This window comes from Neomonachus schauinslandi, chromosome 3, assembly GCF_002201575.2.
Source record: "Neomonachus schauinslandi chromosome 3, ASM220157v2, whole genome shotgun sequence".
In the NCBI taxonomy this organism is placed as follows: domain Eukaryota; kingdom Metazoa; phylum Chordata; class Mammalia; order Carnivora; family Phocidae; genus Neomonachus; species Neomonachus schauinslandi.
In genome coordinates this window covers 124197075-124214298 of record NC_058405.1, presented here as the reverse complement: position 1 = coordinate 124214298, position 17224 = coordinate 124197075, and the positions used below count along the sequence as shown (strand labels likewise).

Genomic DNA, 17224 nt, shown 5'->3' with positions numbered 1-17224 from the left:
GGAAGATATGAATTCACCTCCTCCCATGGACAAAAAAAATATACAGCTACATATGGGAAAAATAGCCCCTAAAAGAACCTGAGAACTAGCTGAACACCTGCTCCACAACAAAAGATAAAAGGACCACATCAAGACTGGTAGGAGAGGCAGAGACATGCTCTTCACCAAAAACCCCACCCCCAGAGGGACAACCCACAATCAGGAGGGAGCTCAAAAAATATGTGTGTGTGTGTATACACACACACACACACACACACATTTCATTATAGATATAAAAAAAATTAGATATAGATCACTTCTCACTAAGGGAAAGAAGTTTGTACCCCACACAAGGCACCCCTACCCTCAGGTCCTGCACCAGAGAAAGAAGCTCCAAATGCCCAGCTTTGAAAACCAATGGGGATTATGTTCAGGGGAAACACAGGGCATAGAGAATTAAGATTCTGCTCTTAAAGGGCTTATGTGCAGAACAACACTCCTTGGGACCAGCATAAAAAGCAGCATTTTAAAAAGAGCCTAGATTATAGGTGAAGGAGATTTACTTGCTAAACTTAAAGCTATCAGAGAGGCAGAAGTCTGTTGGGACTCTCTTCCGGGATGGTATGCTGGCAGATGCCACTGTTATTGGCTCCCTCTACCTTACTGACACCAACACTGGTAGGTGCCATTTTTGTACCCTCACTCTAATGACCTAACAGCAGAAGTAAGCAGCCCTGGCCCCCCCCACATCCCCCAGCTGCTCATCCAGCACCACCAGAGCCAAGGGGCACACCCAGCCTACACAAGGGATACCCCTTGAGCGGCAGGCTCAGGTGGCCAGGGGGACTGAATTTCTGAACCACAATGTTCTCAAACAATCCAAGAGACAACTCAAGAGTCAACCAAGAACTAAGGTAAGGTTAAATGACGAGGTTCAACTTCTACACAGAACTGCTCCTTCAAGACAGCTAGAGATAACTGTTTCACATAACTCCAGAAACAAACACAGAAAATCAAGCAAAATGAGGACAAAGAGGAACACATGTTCCATAAAGTAACAAGATAAAACTCTAGAAAAAAACCTTAATGAAACAGAGAGAAGTAATTTACTAAATAAAGAGTTCCAATTAATGGCCATAAAGATATTCACCAAAATCAGGAAAACAATGAGTGAACACACCTAGAACTTCAACAAAGAGATAGAAAATATAAGAAAGTACTAAATAGAACTCACAGAGCTGAAAAATATAATAACTGAACTGAAAAATATACTAGAGGGAATCAGAAGCAGACTAGATGACACTGAAAAACAGATCGGTGACCTAGAAGACAGGATAGTGGGAACCATTGAAACAAAACAGCAAAAAGAAAAAAAGGAAAATTTAAAATATAACGATAGCTTAAGTGACCTGTGAGACAACAGCAAGCATACTAACATTCATATTATAGGGGTCCCAGAAGAGAAGAGAGAAAAAAAGGGACCAAAAAAAAAAAAAAAAAAAACTTATTTGAAAAGACAATGGCTGAAAAGTTTCCCAAACTGGGAGAGGAAACAAACATCTAACTCCAGGAACACAAAAAGTCCGAAATAAGACTAATCCAAAAGGATCCACACCAAAATGCATTTTAATTAAAACACCAAAAGCTAAAGATAAAAAGAGAATCCTAAAACAGCAAGAGAAAAACAACTAGTTACATTCAAGGGGAAACCCCACAAGACTATCTGCTGATTTTTCAGCAGAAACTTTGCAGGCCAGAAGATCCTGGCATGATATATTCAAAATGCAGAAAGGAGAAAACTTCAACCAAGAATGCTCTACCTGTCAAGGTTATAATTCAGAATTGGAAAAAAAAAAAAAAAAGAGTTTCTCAGACAAGCAAAAGCTAAGGGAGTTTATCATCACCACTAAACTGACCTTAGAAGCATTGTTAAAGGGACTTCTTTAAGCTAAAGCATAAAGGCCATAACCAGAAATAATATATAAAATAAAATCTCACTAATAAAGATAAATATACATAAAGGTAGTGGATAAACTACTCATAAAGCTAGTATGAAGATTAAAAAACAAAAGTAGTAAAATCAACTATTATCTACAATAGGTTAGGAATACACAAAATGTAAAATATGATCTCAAAATGATAAAACAGGTTGGGAGGAGCATAAATAGAGTACTTTTAGAAGGTGGCCAAACTCAAGTGACTATCAACTTAAAAGACTGCCATATAGGTGTTATTATATATGAATCTCACCATGATCATAAACCAAAAACCTATACTATACTAGATACACAAAAAATAATGAGAAAGGAATATAAACACTAAAGAAAGCCATCAAATCACAAGGAAAAAAAAAAAAAAACAAGAGAAAGGAAAAGAAACAGAGAATAATTACAAAATAGGGCCGGCTGGGAATGGATAAGAAGGCACACCAATGACTGTAAAAGATATTGGTATTTATTCCAGGAATGAAAGAATGGTTGAACATCTGCAAATCAAAGTGATATATATAAGCAAAATGAAAGATAAAAATCATATGATCATCTCAATAGATGCAGAAAAAGTATTTGACAAAATACAACACCGATTTATGACAAAAACACTCAACAAAGTAGGTATAAGGAAATGTACTTTGACATAATAAAGACCATATATGACAATCCCACAGCCAACATCATACTCAATGGTGAAAAGCTGAAAGCTTTTCCTCCAAGATCAGGAACAGGACAAGGAGGCTAATTCTCATCACTCTTAGTCAACCTAGTGTTGGAAGTTCTAGCCATAGCAATTAGGCAAGAAAAAGAAATAAAAGGCATTCAAATTGGTAAGAAGTAAAACTGTCACTATTTGTGAATGGCATGAAACTATATGTAGAAAACCCTAAAGATGCCACCAAAAACTATTATAACTAATAAATGAATTCAATAAAGTAGCAGGATACAGAATCTGTTGCATTTCTATAAACTATCAGAAAAAGAAATTTTTAAAAAATCCCATTCACAATTGCATCCAAAAGAATAAAATACCTAGGAATAAATCTAACTGAGGAGGTACAGACTTATACTCTGAAAACTATACAACATTAATGAAAAAAAAAAAAGAAGAAGAAGACACAAATAAATGGGAAGTTATACCATACTCATGAATTGAAAGAATTAATATTGTTAAAATTTCCATTCTACCCAAAGCAAACTACAGATTCAATGTAATCCCTATCAAAATAAAATGGTCTCACAGAACTAAAACAAGTAATTTTAAAATTTGTATGGAACCACAAAAGACCCCAAAAGCCAAAGCAATCTTGAGAAAGAAGAATAAAGCTGAAGGTATCATCATCCCTGATTTCAAATGATACTACAAAGCTATAGTATTCAAAACAGCATGATACTGGCACAAAAACAGACACATAGATCAATGTAGCAGAATAGAGCCAAGAAATAAACCCATGCATAGATGGTCAATTAATCTACAACAAATGAGACAAAAACATACAATAGGGAAAAATAATCTCTTCAATAAATTGTGTTGAGAAAACTACATGCGTAAGAATGAAACTGGATCACTATCTTACATCATACACAAAAATTAGCTCAAAAGACTTGACTGTAAGACCTAAAACCTTAAAACTTCTAGAAGAAAACTTAGGCAACTTAGGCAGTAATTTCTTTGACATTAGATGTAGCAACATTTTTCTAGATTATGTCTCCTCAGTCAAAGGCAACAAAAGTAAAAAACAAATGGGACTACATCAAACTGAAAAGCTTTTGCACAGCAAAGGAAACTATCAACAAAACAAAAAGACAACCTACTGAATGAGAGAAAATATTTGCAAACCAAGTATCTGACACAGGGCTAATATCCAAAATATATAAGGAACTCCTACAACTCAATAGCAAAAGGCAAAAAATTCAATTAAAAAATGCAAAAAAAGACCTGAATAGACATTTTCCCAAACACATATGGATGGCTAACAGGCAAATGAAAAGATGCTCATCACTAATCATCAGGAAATACAAAACAGAACCACACTGAGATATCACCTCAAATCTGTTAGAATGACTAGTATCAAAAAGACAAGTAATAACAGTGTTGGTAAGGATGTGAAAAAAAGGGAACCCTTGTGCACTGTTGGTAGGAATGCAAATTGGTGCAGCCACTATGGAAAACAGTATTTTTCAAAATATTTAAAAAAAAACTACCATTTGATTCAGCAATTCCTCTTCTGGGTATATATCTAAAGAAAATGAAAACACTAACTCAGAAAGGTATATTCGGTCCTATGTTTATTGCAGCATAATTTACAACAGCCAAGATACAGAAGCAACCTAAGTGTCCACTGACAGATGAATGGATAAAGAAGATATGGTATCTATCTATATATTTAGAATAATGGAATATTATTTAGTCATAAAAAAGAATAAACTCTTGTTATTTGTGACAAAATGGATGAATCTGGAGGGTATTATGTTAAGTGAAATAAGTCAGACAGAGAAAGACAAATACTGTAAGATTTCATTTATATGTGTAATCTAAAAAATAAAACAAATGAACACAAAAAAACAAAACAAAACCAGACTCATAGATACAGAGAACAGACTGATAGTTCCCTAGGAGAAGGCAAGTTGCAGGAGGGCAAAATTGGTGAAAGAGATCAAGAGATATAAACTTCCAGTTATAAAATAAATAAGTCATGGAGATGTAATATTTAGCACAAGGAACATAGATAATATTGTATTAATTTTATATACAGAGAGATGGTAACTAGACTTACATGGTGATTATTTCAAAATGTATATAAATGTCAAATTACTATGTTGTACACCTGAAACTAATATGTGTGCCATAATACTTCCATTTAAAAAACCAGAAACCCCAATCAAGCTATAAAACAATGAATTTCATTGTTATGTTGTTTCTGATAACAGAAAATCAAAGTTAGGCTGGATTTAATTCTATTCCTCCAACTCTGTCAGCTTCCCCCTCCACCTCCTAGGTGTGAGTTTAACCTAAGGCTAATTTTCCTTATGGTCATAAAGTAAATGCCAACAGTAGCAAAGAAATACATATCTTTGTTGATATCCATATATTCTTTGACTTTTTGTGACTTTCTCTTAAAAGGAAGTTCTTTTTCTCCTACAGAGGAAAAATTCTCTTAAATCCAACTGATATAGCCCTGCCCATGCTGAGACAATCCCTGGCTAACAAACCCCTATGACTGGACGAGGCTGATCAAGAACTATCCGTTGCTCTGGAATCAGTTCTCTAAACCACAGGTAGACAAATTTTTCTGTAATGGGCCAGATAAAAATTTTAGGCTTTGTAAGCCATGCAATCTCTCTAACTACTACTCAACTCTGCTGTTATAGCATGAAAGCAGCCATAAAGAACATGTACACAAATGAGCATGGCTGTGTTTCAATAAAACCTTTTTATGGACACTGAAATTTGAATTTCATATAATTTTCATGTTGCAAATTATTAATCTTCTCTTTATTATTTTTCAATTGTGTAAAATGCAATAACCATTCTTAGCTCATAGGCCTGACAAAATCAGACGGTGGTTGAGCATAATTTGCTAACTTTTGCTCTGTTACTTTGCTGTTTACAATGGAAAGAGGTAGAATGTATGTTCAGGAATCAGCCATAATATTCACTATAATTACCTCTAAAGTCCCTTTCAATTCTGAAAATATATATAGCATAGAATATTCTCACTTCTTTGGAGATGAGTAGTTATAATATCCTTGAATTAATTTGAAATAAAAGAAATGATAAATTGCCAACATATGTTACTTTACACTGAAACCTTGCTAAGAGGGAAACATGTATATAAAAAAGGGGTACATGCACCCCAATGTTTATAGCAGCAATGTCCACAATAGCCAAACTATGGAAAGAGCCAAGATGTCCATCAACAGATGAATGGATAAAGAAGATGTGGTATATATATACAATGGACTATTATGCAGCCATCAACAGGAATGAAATCTTGCCATTTGCAACTGTGTGGATGGAACTGGAGGGCATTATGCTGAGTGAAATAAGTCAAAGAAAGAAAGACATGTATCATATGATCTCACTGATATGAGGAATTCTTAATCTCAGGAAACAAACTGAGGGTTGCTGGAATAGTGGGGGGTGGGAAGGATGGGGTGGCTGGGTGATAGACATTGGGGAGGGTGTGTGCTATGGTGAGCACTGTGAATTGTGTAAGACTGTTGAATTGCAGACCTGTACCTCTGAAACAAATAATACATTGTATGTTTAAAAAAAAAGAAGAAGATAGTAGGAAGGGAAAAATGAAGGGGGGGAAATCGGAGGGGGAGACGAACCACGAGAGACTATGGACTCTGAGAAACAAATTGAGGTTTCTAGAGGGGAGGGGGGTAGGCGGATGGGTTAGCCTGGTGATGGGTATAAAAGAGGGCACATATTGAATGGAGCACTGGATGTTAAATGCAAACAATGAATCATGGAATGCTACATCAAAAACTAATGATGTAATGTATGGTGATTAACATAACATAAGAAAATAAAATGTTAAAAAATACATCACATATACTTCATAATGGGAGTTATAAAGTAGGTTATTAAAACACCAGAAAGGTACCACTGTACCACAGCTTCATCTGTAAGCCATAATGTATAGCCCCAGTTCAATATACTAATCAAAATCAAATGAATCATATAAAACCCCATGTACATGGTTATGATTTTTAGTTCTTACCAAAGTACAGTCTTTCTTGGCTTAAGCACTACAAAAACCCATAAGTCACTAGCTTCACAGTCTTTCAGAATTAAGGTCTTCATTTGAAACAGTTACAAAAGAGAAAGTAAATAGAAAAAAAAAATGCTCATCTGCTCATCAGCCACACAGAAATACACAGTAAACTCCTCTGAGGTATAACTGCATCGAATATATCTTAATGAACTAGAAAAGTTAATCATCTTGCTTAAGAATATAACTTACACTGAGGTGAGATTTAAGTACCAAGGGGAGCCTGATTCACTAATCACTTTCATTGTTCTCTATACCACTATAATATATATTAGTATTAACCTTGAAAAGTAGGAAAGGATAATGAACCATAATGGCTTTGGGCCCCAAATCAAGTCCTACAATCTCAGCCAGCTATGATGTCTAAATAACAGAGTCTAGCCTGCCAAAGCAAAATGCCAGGATCTGGGTGATACCAGGAGAAGCAAGAACAAAAAAGATTAATAGGTCACACTCTTCTAGCACTAAGCCAGCTCTAAGAATACTAGTAGCATTTCTGTAAAAAAGCCTCAGAAAATGAAAAATTATCTTTCATTCTAACCAGGCAATTATTTTATCATGATCAACCCATCCTGACCACTGAATGAAAACCTCCAGAGATCATGAGATTTTACAGATTCTATAGAAATCTCTGCCTCTTAGAAGATAATCATATAAATTCTTTGTCTAAAAAGCCATTGCCTTAACTTTAAAGATGCTGGGGGTGGGGGTTGGGAGTGAGAAATAGGAAGGGTCTAAATACAGCAGTTTTGTTGACAGCACTAACAGGAGTGTATATTGTAAATTGTAACATTGTAAACTACCCTAAGAATACTGTAAAATTGTAAACTACCCTAAGAATACTTACTTTCCAGAACAAGGATGTAATTATATGGACATGTTAAACAATAAGTGAGTATTCCCATACTCCCAAATCTGCAGATGGCACTCAGTGGAGCAAACTTCGATTTTTCCCCTCATTAGAATATTTTAAACAACAAAACCTGTTTAAATGAGTGGAGAGCTATGATTGATAATCTGTCCACGGTCCTAACTTTGGTTTGGTTTTCATTTCTTACTCCAATTGACAGAATTGGGTTAAAGCATATAACTACAGAGAGAATATTTCCATTACTAATCTTTACAGTGTGAATTTCAAAGAGATTGACAGAGACAATAAAATCGCCTGTAATTTATATAAATATAATTAAGAAGCATTTTAAATACAATTAATCTCCATCAGGATAAATCACGGTAAGAAACATATCTGAAGAATTTCGGATTTGAAAAGGTTAAATAATATTTTGAGGGAAGAAGTTTAAATTTATTCTGAGTTCCCTGAAACATTGGGAAATAGACATTTTTTAAATTAACTTTGTCCAAAAGAAAATCCTACTTTAATTATACCAGACATTCTTGACAGACCTGCCAGATACAAATGGGATTTTCTCCTGGTAAGTCTACAAAAATCTCTTTAAAGAATTATCTAAGACTCTATTAAAAACATATCAGAACAGTGATATAAAAATCCTTGATTATTCTAAAACAATATCTGGGTCATATTTCTCTATTAGAAAATGTCTAGAAAATATTAATGCTGCAGAACTTACATATTCACAAAGTTTAAGAGTTTAGAGCCCTTAAAGATAAATATTATATCTAGCTTTTAGAAAATTGAAACTAGTGACTAATATGTTAGGAACTGCCTAACATATAGAAAAACATGATCAATAAGAGGTGAAGAAGAGTTCCAGGTCCTATTGTTAATCACTATGGTCACAAGTTATCTTGAAATAAAACAAAACTTATGACTATAGGTTAATAAAAGAAATTATTCCCATCGCTGCAAGTATCACCTATGATACATCACTTTCGGTTTATCTGTTTATAAAACAGGGGGTATATCCTCCTCCCTATCTCATAAGGTTACCGTGATAATAAAATATAATGAATGTGAAAATACAAAGTTAGAAGTCTTAAAAATGTAAGGTACACTTAATACACAGTAATGCAGCTCCATTGTCACAAAGTAAAAATAGCAATAAGTAAACAGCAAGAAAATAATTACAAACTATAGGGAGAAAATGTTTTAATAAGATTTTATTGAGGGCAGAAATAAATACCTTTGTATTAAATAAGTCACATTACAATTACTCAAAGAGAGGAAATTTCTTCTCATTAATGTGTGAAAAGAAATTTAAGGTAATAATGATCAAGTATTTTTTTTTAAGATTTTATTTATTTATTTGAGAGAGAGAGAATGAGAGAGAGAGAACACGAGAGGGGATAGGGTCAGAGGACGAAGCAGACTCCCCGCCGAGCAGGGAGCCCGATGCGGGACTCGATCCCGGGACTCCAGGATCATGACCTGAGCCGAAGGCAGTCGCTTAACCAACTGAGCCACCCAGGCGCCCTCAACAAGTATTTTTAATCATATTTTTTTAATGTGGTATTATCTCTAAACTACTGACGTCTTCTGAATGGCATTTTACAGACTGCTCTATGCTGAAAAATGGGACATTCAAGTTGAGCTACTTTGGAGACATAAAGATACAGACTAATTAGACGAGCAGAAAGAATAAAAGCTATTTGGGGTATCAAGACTTCCATTGAACTACTTTCCTTTGTAAGGATAGACTCAGAAAATGCAATTTGCTTTCAAGAGCAAGAATTAACACAGCTAACAACCCTCCCATATTCCACAGAACTGAGCTTGGGGAAGGGGGCAGCAGTAGGGAAATGAAACATAAATTTAGACAATAAAACTGAACTAAGGTGATAAGATGAACAGAGTTTCTGTCAAATTCATGGGAGATTTCCTGGTAGAAGTAAATTTCTAAAGAAAGCATTAGAAATTACATGCTTTAAGAAATTAAAAACCTGGTAAAACTATGAAGGGTGTTTTCTGAGGTTAATTTTGCCAGGTTGAAGAATCTGACCATCTCATTAGATATAGCCAATCCAAAAATCATTTGGATTAATCCGTTTTCACTGACATAAATAAACTCCTTATTTTGGGCAAGACATTTAACCTTCTGAATCTGTTTCTTCATTTATGAAGGATAAACAATCATAATAATAAGCCCCAATTTTGTTCTGAATATCAAAAAGATAGCAGGGAATTACTAAAAAGAGCTTCCTAAATTGCAAAGTACTAATGAAAATGTTATTTGGTTCCTAATTAAAACATAAAAAATGTTTATGGGCTATCCACAGGACCCCATAATGTAAAGCTAAGAAATTAAGTTGGGTAGCTATTATTCCAGCATTCACAAGAAATTTACTAATTCCTAAGTTAACCAATTTCTCAAAGTCTTGATTTACTGTTATCCATCACTGTATCCTGTGTTTTTCTGAAAAATATACTGTATTTAACTTATATAGTCTTTTTGGCTCTATTTATGTATTTTATTTTATTTTTTCTAGTTATGTATTTTAAAGGGAAAGCTCTTTATAGGTGTAGCATGAAACTCTAGAAAGAAGGAAAAGAAGGCTTATCTAACCCATTTTTTTCTGTTTTGATTTTGTTTTTGCTTAATATTGTAGGCCAAGATATCTTTCCATACTTACTTTCTTTCCACACATATTGCAATGTACGCATGCCTATCAGTTCCAATAACCAAATAAATAATTTTTAAAGTAATTAAACTATCATTAAAATGTGGGCAACATCCACTTCAAGCCATTCCCTTTCTTTAGACAGTGGTTGTAGTGTAATATAAGGAACACACAGCTTACAGTCAGAGGCCTTTAGATGGAACAAGGGCCCTGAAAGTCTCAGAATTTCTATTTTCTTATTGAAAATGGGAATGACACTTATTTCATGAGACTATTTTGAAGATTAAATTATGTCTATTTTTTTGTATAATATTCTTTCACTTACAGAATCAAAAAAACATTCACAGAGTTTTAGAGGGTTTTTTTTCCCCATCTCTACAATATAATTTAGACATTAAAGTTTCCCTTAAGTCCTCTACTTTACAAATAAATTCTACATGGAACTGCTTTTATTTCTTTTTTCCAAACTAAAAATTTTTTAAAAACCGCCTGAGTCCTTGCTTTATTTTTATTTTTAAAATCTCCATTAACTATTTTATTTATACTCTTTCAAAACTCTTTTTGTATTATTTTGTTTTTACTAAAATGTGTTTGTCTTCCAGATCGAAAGATACAGGAGTTCTTTCCTCTATTTCTAGAGTAACAGTAAGATGCTTCCTAAACATAACTGCTTGTGTTATATAGACATAATAGGCTTCTAATACAAATCTTTCATCCCAGGGGCTAGTCATAATATTAAATAACAAATTAATCTCAACTGCATTGCTTGGCATCCTCTGGAATTCATGAGTTTTATTCCGGTTTAAAACAAATGGCCATATCTTTCTGTTCTATTCTACATTAATATTTTCCCTATCTACTGATTTTTTATTTGATTATTTCATGCATTTGAATATTGAAAAAATCTATCTCTAGCTTTATGGGCTCTTTTCCTTCAATTTCCTAATGGTGACAGCTTAATTAAGCATGGTAGTGAAAAACAATATATATTATTTTTTATTATGTTATGTTAGTCACCATACAGTACATCCTTAGTTTTTGATGTAGTGTTCCATGAGAAAAACAATATATATTAAGTGGGAGTCAGGATATCTAGGTTCTTGTTCTAGACTTGCCACTGACAAGGTGGACCACATTTCTCTGAGATTCAACTTCTTTTATCTTAAATAAGGGAGTAGGAGAAAGTTATTTTTAAGGTCTCATATGCTGATCATAGAATTAATTTTCCAAAGGTACACATATAGAGAATTATAAGGAAAAGGGAATAACAGAAATCAGCTATGCCCACATGAGTGAAATAGACTAAGGGAAAAAAAAGATATACCTGCAATTTCTTCTAAAGTGTTGGCATGCATGTCCAGCAACACAGTTCCATTCAGAATACAACTTCTCAGCTCAAACAAGCTGTGCAAGGAAAGAGTAGCCACATAGGGTTTGCTCCACCTTTCTCCTCCATCTTCCACATCTTCTTCAAACTTCAACCACCTACACAAATAAACATTATCAGCACATTGAATAGTATATTGTAGATGAATGATCCTTTGTCCCAAGAATAAAAAGTAGAAACAGAAAGATAGGCACATTGCTTCTTGGTTTTGTGGGTTTGGAGGTAAAAACTAGCCCAAATAATTTGGTTTATTTCATTTTAATTCCATTTAACAAGCATTCTTTTTATCATTGGAAGTTGTATAGAAGACAAAGGAAAACTCAAATGTTATTTTTATTAGTTTGTTGAGCTCTGAAAAAATATTTTTAAAATTTTTTTATTAACATATAATGTATTATTTGTTTCAGGGGTACAGGTCTGTGATTTATCTTAATATAAATGTTTATTCAGTGGTCACAATGAATCTGCTGTAGAATTAATAGAATATACTTCATAGAAGAAAAATGGCAATTGGAAAAGATGCAAAAGAAAATGAAAGAATACTCATATTTCTTCAGTGGGAGGTCTCAAAATGGAATATTTAAGTCTCTTGGTAATTTTTCCATTTGATAGGAAGGCTAATATAATTTGGGGCCTATTCTATAAGAAAAATACTCATTAGGCCTGTTTGGATGAAATCTAGTGATTGCAGTCATTTCCCAGGGACTACAGAATCCTATGAGAATGGAGCTTAGCCTCCAATCCCTGGGCCTTGCTGCCCGGATGGAGAACAGAAGAGCCTTGATGTCAAGATGCCAAATGGGAGACCACTGTCTTCTTAGAGTGAAATGAATAATAATATCTGAGTTTAACTAAGATAAATGGAAGGAATAAAAAGAAACCAGTGATTCCACTGCTCTGGCACAAGCACTAAATCTCTTATTCTTTTAGAGACTTGTTCTCTAATCCTAATAGATGACCAGTTTAATTCCACCATTTTTTTTAAAGATTTTTTATTTATTTATTTGAGACCGAGAGAATGAGAGAGAGAGAGCACATGAGAGGGGGGAGGGTCAGAGGGAGAAGCAGGCTCCCCGCCGAGCAGGGAGCCCGATGCGGGACTCGATCCAGGGACTCCAGGATCATGACCTGAGCCGAAGGCAGTCGCTTAACCAACTGAGCCACCCAGGCGCCCTCCACCATTTTTAATGAACCCTAAATAAAGCCTAAATTGCTTTTCCTCCCATTCCATCCACCATTTTCCTCATTTCTCCTCTCCTTTGTCATTCTTGCTCTAACTTCCTCTCTCTATGCAATACCACTCAAGTTCTCTATAAAATATTATATTATTGTTGTATGTAATCAAATGATCTAACTCCAGTAGTAACTAGTTAGGGAAGCAGTGGATCAGCCAGAAATAACTAACCAAAAGGATTAATCAGAAATGATTAATGTGCAAAGTTCCAAGAAAGATAAAGAAAACTGTATCCATCCTCACTGTTCAGGAAACAAAAAGTTGTCAGGAAATGAAAAGGAAACCAATAGGGAAGAATATGTATGCCTGCCAACAGTTGATAAACAGGGAATACCAATACCTATCATGAGTTTATAAGACACTTGAAGGTTGAAAAAACTTACATTTAAGCCCCAAATCACTGATAATATTTCTTCAATGCTGGCAATTTTATAGAATACTTTTGTGTATACTGTTGGGAATTTTTCATATTAGTGATTCTTAATGATTTTCAGGCTTTGATAGGGCCATAATACTTCATAAATCATGTGATGGTCATTAGTACTGTTCATCAACTAGTTGTCCCTCTCTACCTAGGTTATCACTACCTGGCTCCCTTTTGACCGGGTGAGACCATATGACTATTGACTAGTTCTGGACAAGGAATGTGAGCAGAAATTATGTGTGTCACTTCCAGACTGTGCTTTTGCCCATTTTTCTAATTAATTTGTTTTCATACTGTTGAAATTTGGAAGTTCTTTGTATCTTTTATATATAATATTTTTGTCACATATATGGTTTGCAAATATTTTATCCTTGTCTATAGCTTGTCCTTATCCTCTTAACAGGATCTTTCACAGCACAAAGGTTTTAATTTTGGTGAAGTCCAATTTATGAATATTTTCTTTTATGGTTTGTGCTTTTGATATCATGTCTAAAAATTCATCATCTAGGTCCTAAGTCCTCCTAGGATTTTTGCCTATATTTTTCTCTCAAATTTGTATACCTTTATGTTTTACATCTAGATTTATGATTTATTTTGAATTAATTTTGTAGACACTATGAGGTATCAATATTATTACCTATAGATCTCTAATTGTTCCAGTACCATTAACAAAAAGACAATTCTTTTCCCACTAAACAGCTTTTGTTCTTTTTCAAAAATCAGGTAGCTGTACTTGGGTTGGTCTTTCTCAGTTCTCTATTCTATTCCATTGATCTATGTGTCTCTCTGAAAAGAAATTTTAAAAACAAATCTAAAGGTATCGTCCTTCCTTTAGCATAATTTCCTTCAGATTGAAGGCTTAGTCCTTTAGAAAAGAAGAATGGAATATCTGGGAATTCCAGTTTGATAGTTAAGGTAACCAAATATATGGATGCTAGCTTGATTTAGCCATAGATTTTACGAATATTATAGGAAGAAGCATAAGATACTTTCCATAAAAAGAAACTCACAAGTTACAAATATCAAGTCTAAACATTTCAAGATTCAGTGCTTTAGGCCAACTCCAGAATGATGCCAAAAGCGTTAAGAGCTGTTTAAATAATTATTTTTAAAAGACATATATATATATTAAAAATATATATGTATATATCCTATACATGTATTCTCTCTCTCCACACACACACACACACAAATACATATGTATATCTCTCTTTTCTGCTTCTTTATTACATTTCATATTTCAAAGATGGAAATTAAGAGGTCTGGGAACACACCAAATCCTGTTTAAAGATTTGTAGTCACTGAATAGACAGTCAGTTGCAAAATGCCTGATTGCAGTTAATGACCTAAAGTGCTGCAATTTATTCCAGTTTTCAAATAAACTCAGCTGACATTTGTTTGAATAGCAAACAAGAGTCTCACAGGCATGAATGAGACGTAATGAACAATGATTTTGAAAATCAAAACTGTAGGCCAATTGTATGACATTTTCGTTGGGGGGCGGATTTAAACTCTGAGATTATTTGATTTTCCTACAGTGTGTCTGGATCTGTTTTCATCCATGATTAACACATTGGAATCTCCTTCTACTAAACAGCAGCAACATAAAATAGGTGTTTCATGAATTCTTTGAGGAGTAAGAGATGATAATCTCTTCTACAATACTCATATTAAAAATCTACAAAATAAAATACTTCTGCAAATTAGAAATAGATGTTCTCCTTAGAAATTAACTCCTTCTGTTTATTCTATTCCTACTAATTCCTTTTAACTTTTCTAGGAATTTTTATTCTCTGGTTCTACCCAAATAGAAAGTAAAATATCATCCAAAATTATAGCCTTGGGAGAAGTTATGGACTCTTAAGAGAAAACATCCTCTTTTGGGTAGAGTTGAGGCTACAGATGGTGGAGGAGGGACATGGTTTGGGTGGAGGTTAGACAATAACATATGTAATCATAACGTGCCTATTTTAAAGGGAAAGGGGAAGTGAAATATATCCAAACATAGAAATATTAGCTGTTCTTAAAGAGTTTTTTTTTGAAGATTTTATTTAGTTATTTGCAAGAGAGATCACGAGAGCACACGAGCAGGGGGAGGGGCAGAGGGACAAGCAGACTCCCCGCTGAGAGGGGAGCCCGACACAGGGCTCTATCCCTGAGATCATGACCTGAGCTAAAGTCAGGTGCTTAACCCACTGAGCCACCCAGGTGCCCCTAGCTGTTCTTAATCCACGTTATCATCACATCTCACATCTCATGGAAAAATCTTAATGACGACTTAAATCTTTCCTAATTTTGAATATCAAATGCCTTCAGAGAACCAATAAAATTGTTTTGATGCAATAATCCTTTTTGACACTACCATGTATGTATCAGAGGCCAACTGCTACCCCCTGCTTTTGTCTCTTCTGAGCTCATTTGTGGGAAGCACTTTTAAAGGGCAACCACAGTGAGTCAAACATGTTGTCTTCATAATTGCACAGCTGTGGTATCTTTGCGTGCTTTTCTATTAATAACATTATATGTTATTTATAAGCAGGACATTGTAATTGTGTTGATTTCATTAGCCCTTCTCATATGGCTTCTTTTAGGGTTTTTAAAAGTGAACAGCTGGTTTTCACAAACATTTATTAAATAATTATGATTCAAAAATTTAGTTTCAAAATCTAAAACTTTGCTTAAGTTTTGCTTGGCAACAACAGTGGGCATGAATTATTCAAGATGTGATATGTGACAGGTGCAATGTGCTGATAAAATATCCTTTTTATTTCTACTCTTAGGGTAGAAAATTATTAATCTCCACTGGAATACTAATCAAAAGAAAGAAGTGCTTCAAATAGTTATGCTAATGATTTATTGCATTTGGAAAATCAGATGGAGTCCTAAATTAACTAAAATTAATCTTTTTAGATGAACTAGGGCAACCAGACCAAAATTACTTCTGCCACTTTAAAACTCACTACATTTCTAAGTCCTCAGTAAATACGCTCTGTTCTTCCCTGACGTATTGTGTCTCAGCCAAAATTCATCTACCCTCCTCTTCAATGTTACTATTTTGATTGCTCATCAGATGTCTCCTTGAACCTCAAATAGCTGTACCATGCATAGGGTTCCAGAAGCATGGCTAAGAACAGAGGTCCTATTTAATAACATTAGAGAATACTAATAATTAACTGGATCAACTCTTCTGTTCTTTATAAATGAACAGCAATACATTTCAGTGGTTTGGGATAAACTTTTGTTTATCCCAAATGTTGTTCAGGTTAATCCATGAGAGCATGATAAAGTCCTATCTGCTCAACTATGATAAAGAGAAAGCTCTGCCATAACAGAGCTTCATGAGAGTGAGCAAGTCACAAGGAAGTTACTGCTTAAAAGGAACAGATCACTATTTGATCTGGAGGATGAAAAATCACCAGCCATTTTAAGAATAAAGGAGTTACTCCTGACAAAATACACATTCCAATCTTACTTCTCAGCTCTACCATGCAGGATGACAGTGAAAAAAGGAATATAAAAGAAATGCTTCCAAAAAGTACCTCTCAGCAATAAAGAGTCTCAAACTAACCAGAGCTTCATAGTCATCATACCCAGCAGATATCCCTTCTTCCTGACATCCAGGAATACCTAGTATTTCTTCTAACCAGTTGAAGACCGATGTTTCTAGCCTTAATCAGGGAAGTTTGCACTTTAAATTCCTTATCAACAACTCTTTAATCATGAGAGAGCAAAAGTTATAATGCTAATTGGGGGAGAAGATGATCATATATTGTTTTTCTGTCATCAAAAAAAAAAGATGAGCATTCATATTATATACATGAAAAAGTCCAAAGCACTTAGTTTTTGATGCAGTTGGAAGAAAAAAGCAGGATAGATGGTTCTTAATCT

The 17224-nt window shown here is 34.3% G+C and overlaps 1 protein-coding gene across 3 annotated transcripts in view; it reads right to left on the bottom strand.

Moving 5' to 3' along the window:
* Positions 1-17224, bottom strand: part of SLC4A10 (solute carrier family 4 member 10) — a 299454-nt gene that overhangs the window by 122847 nt on the left and 159383 nt on the right. For all 3 annotated transcript variants that reach the window (XM_044913311.1, XM_044913312.1, XM_044913313.1), the window contains one exon: positions 11616-11776. In XM_044913311.1, the coding sequence (XP_044769246.1) occupies positions 11616-11776 (161 nt within the window). The remainder of the gene's footprint in view (positions 1-11615; positions 11777-17224) is intronic.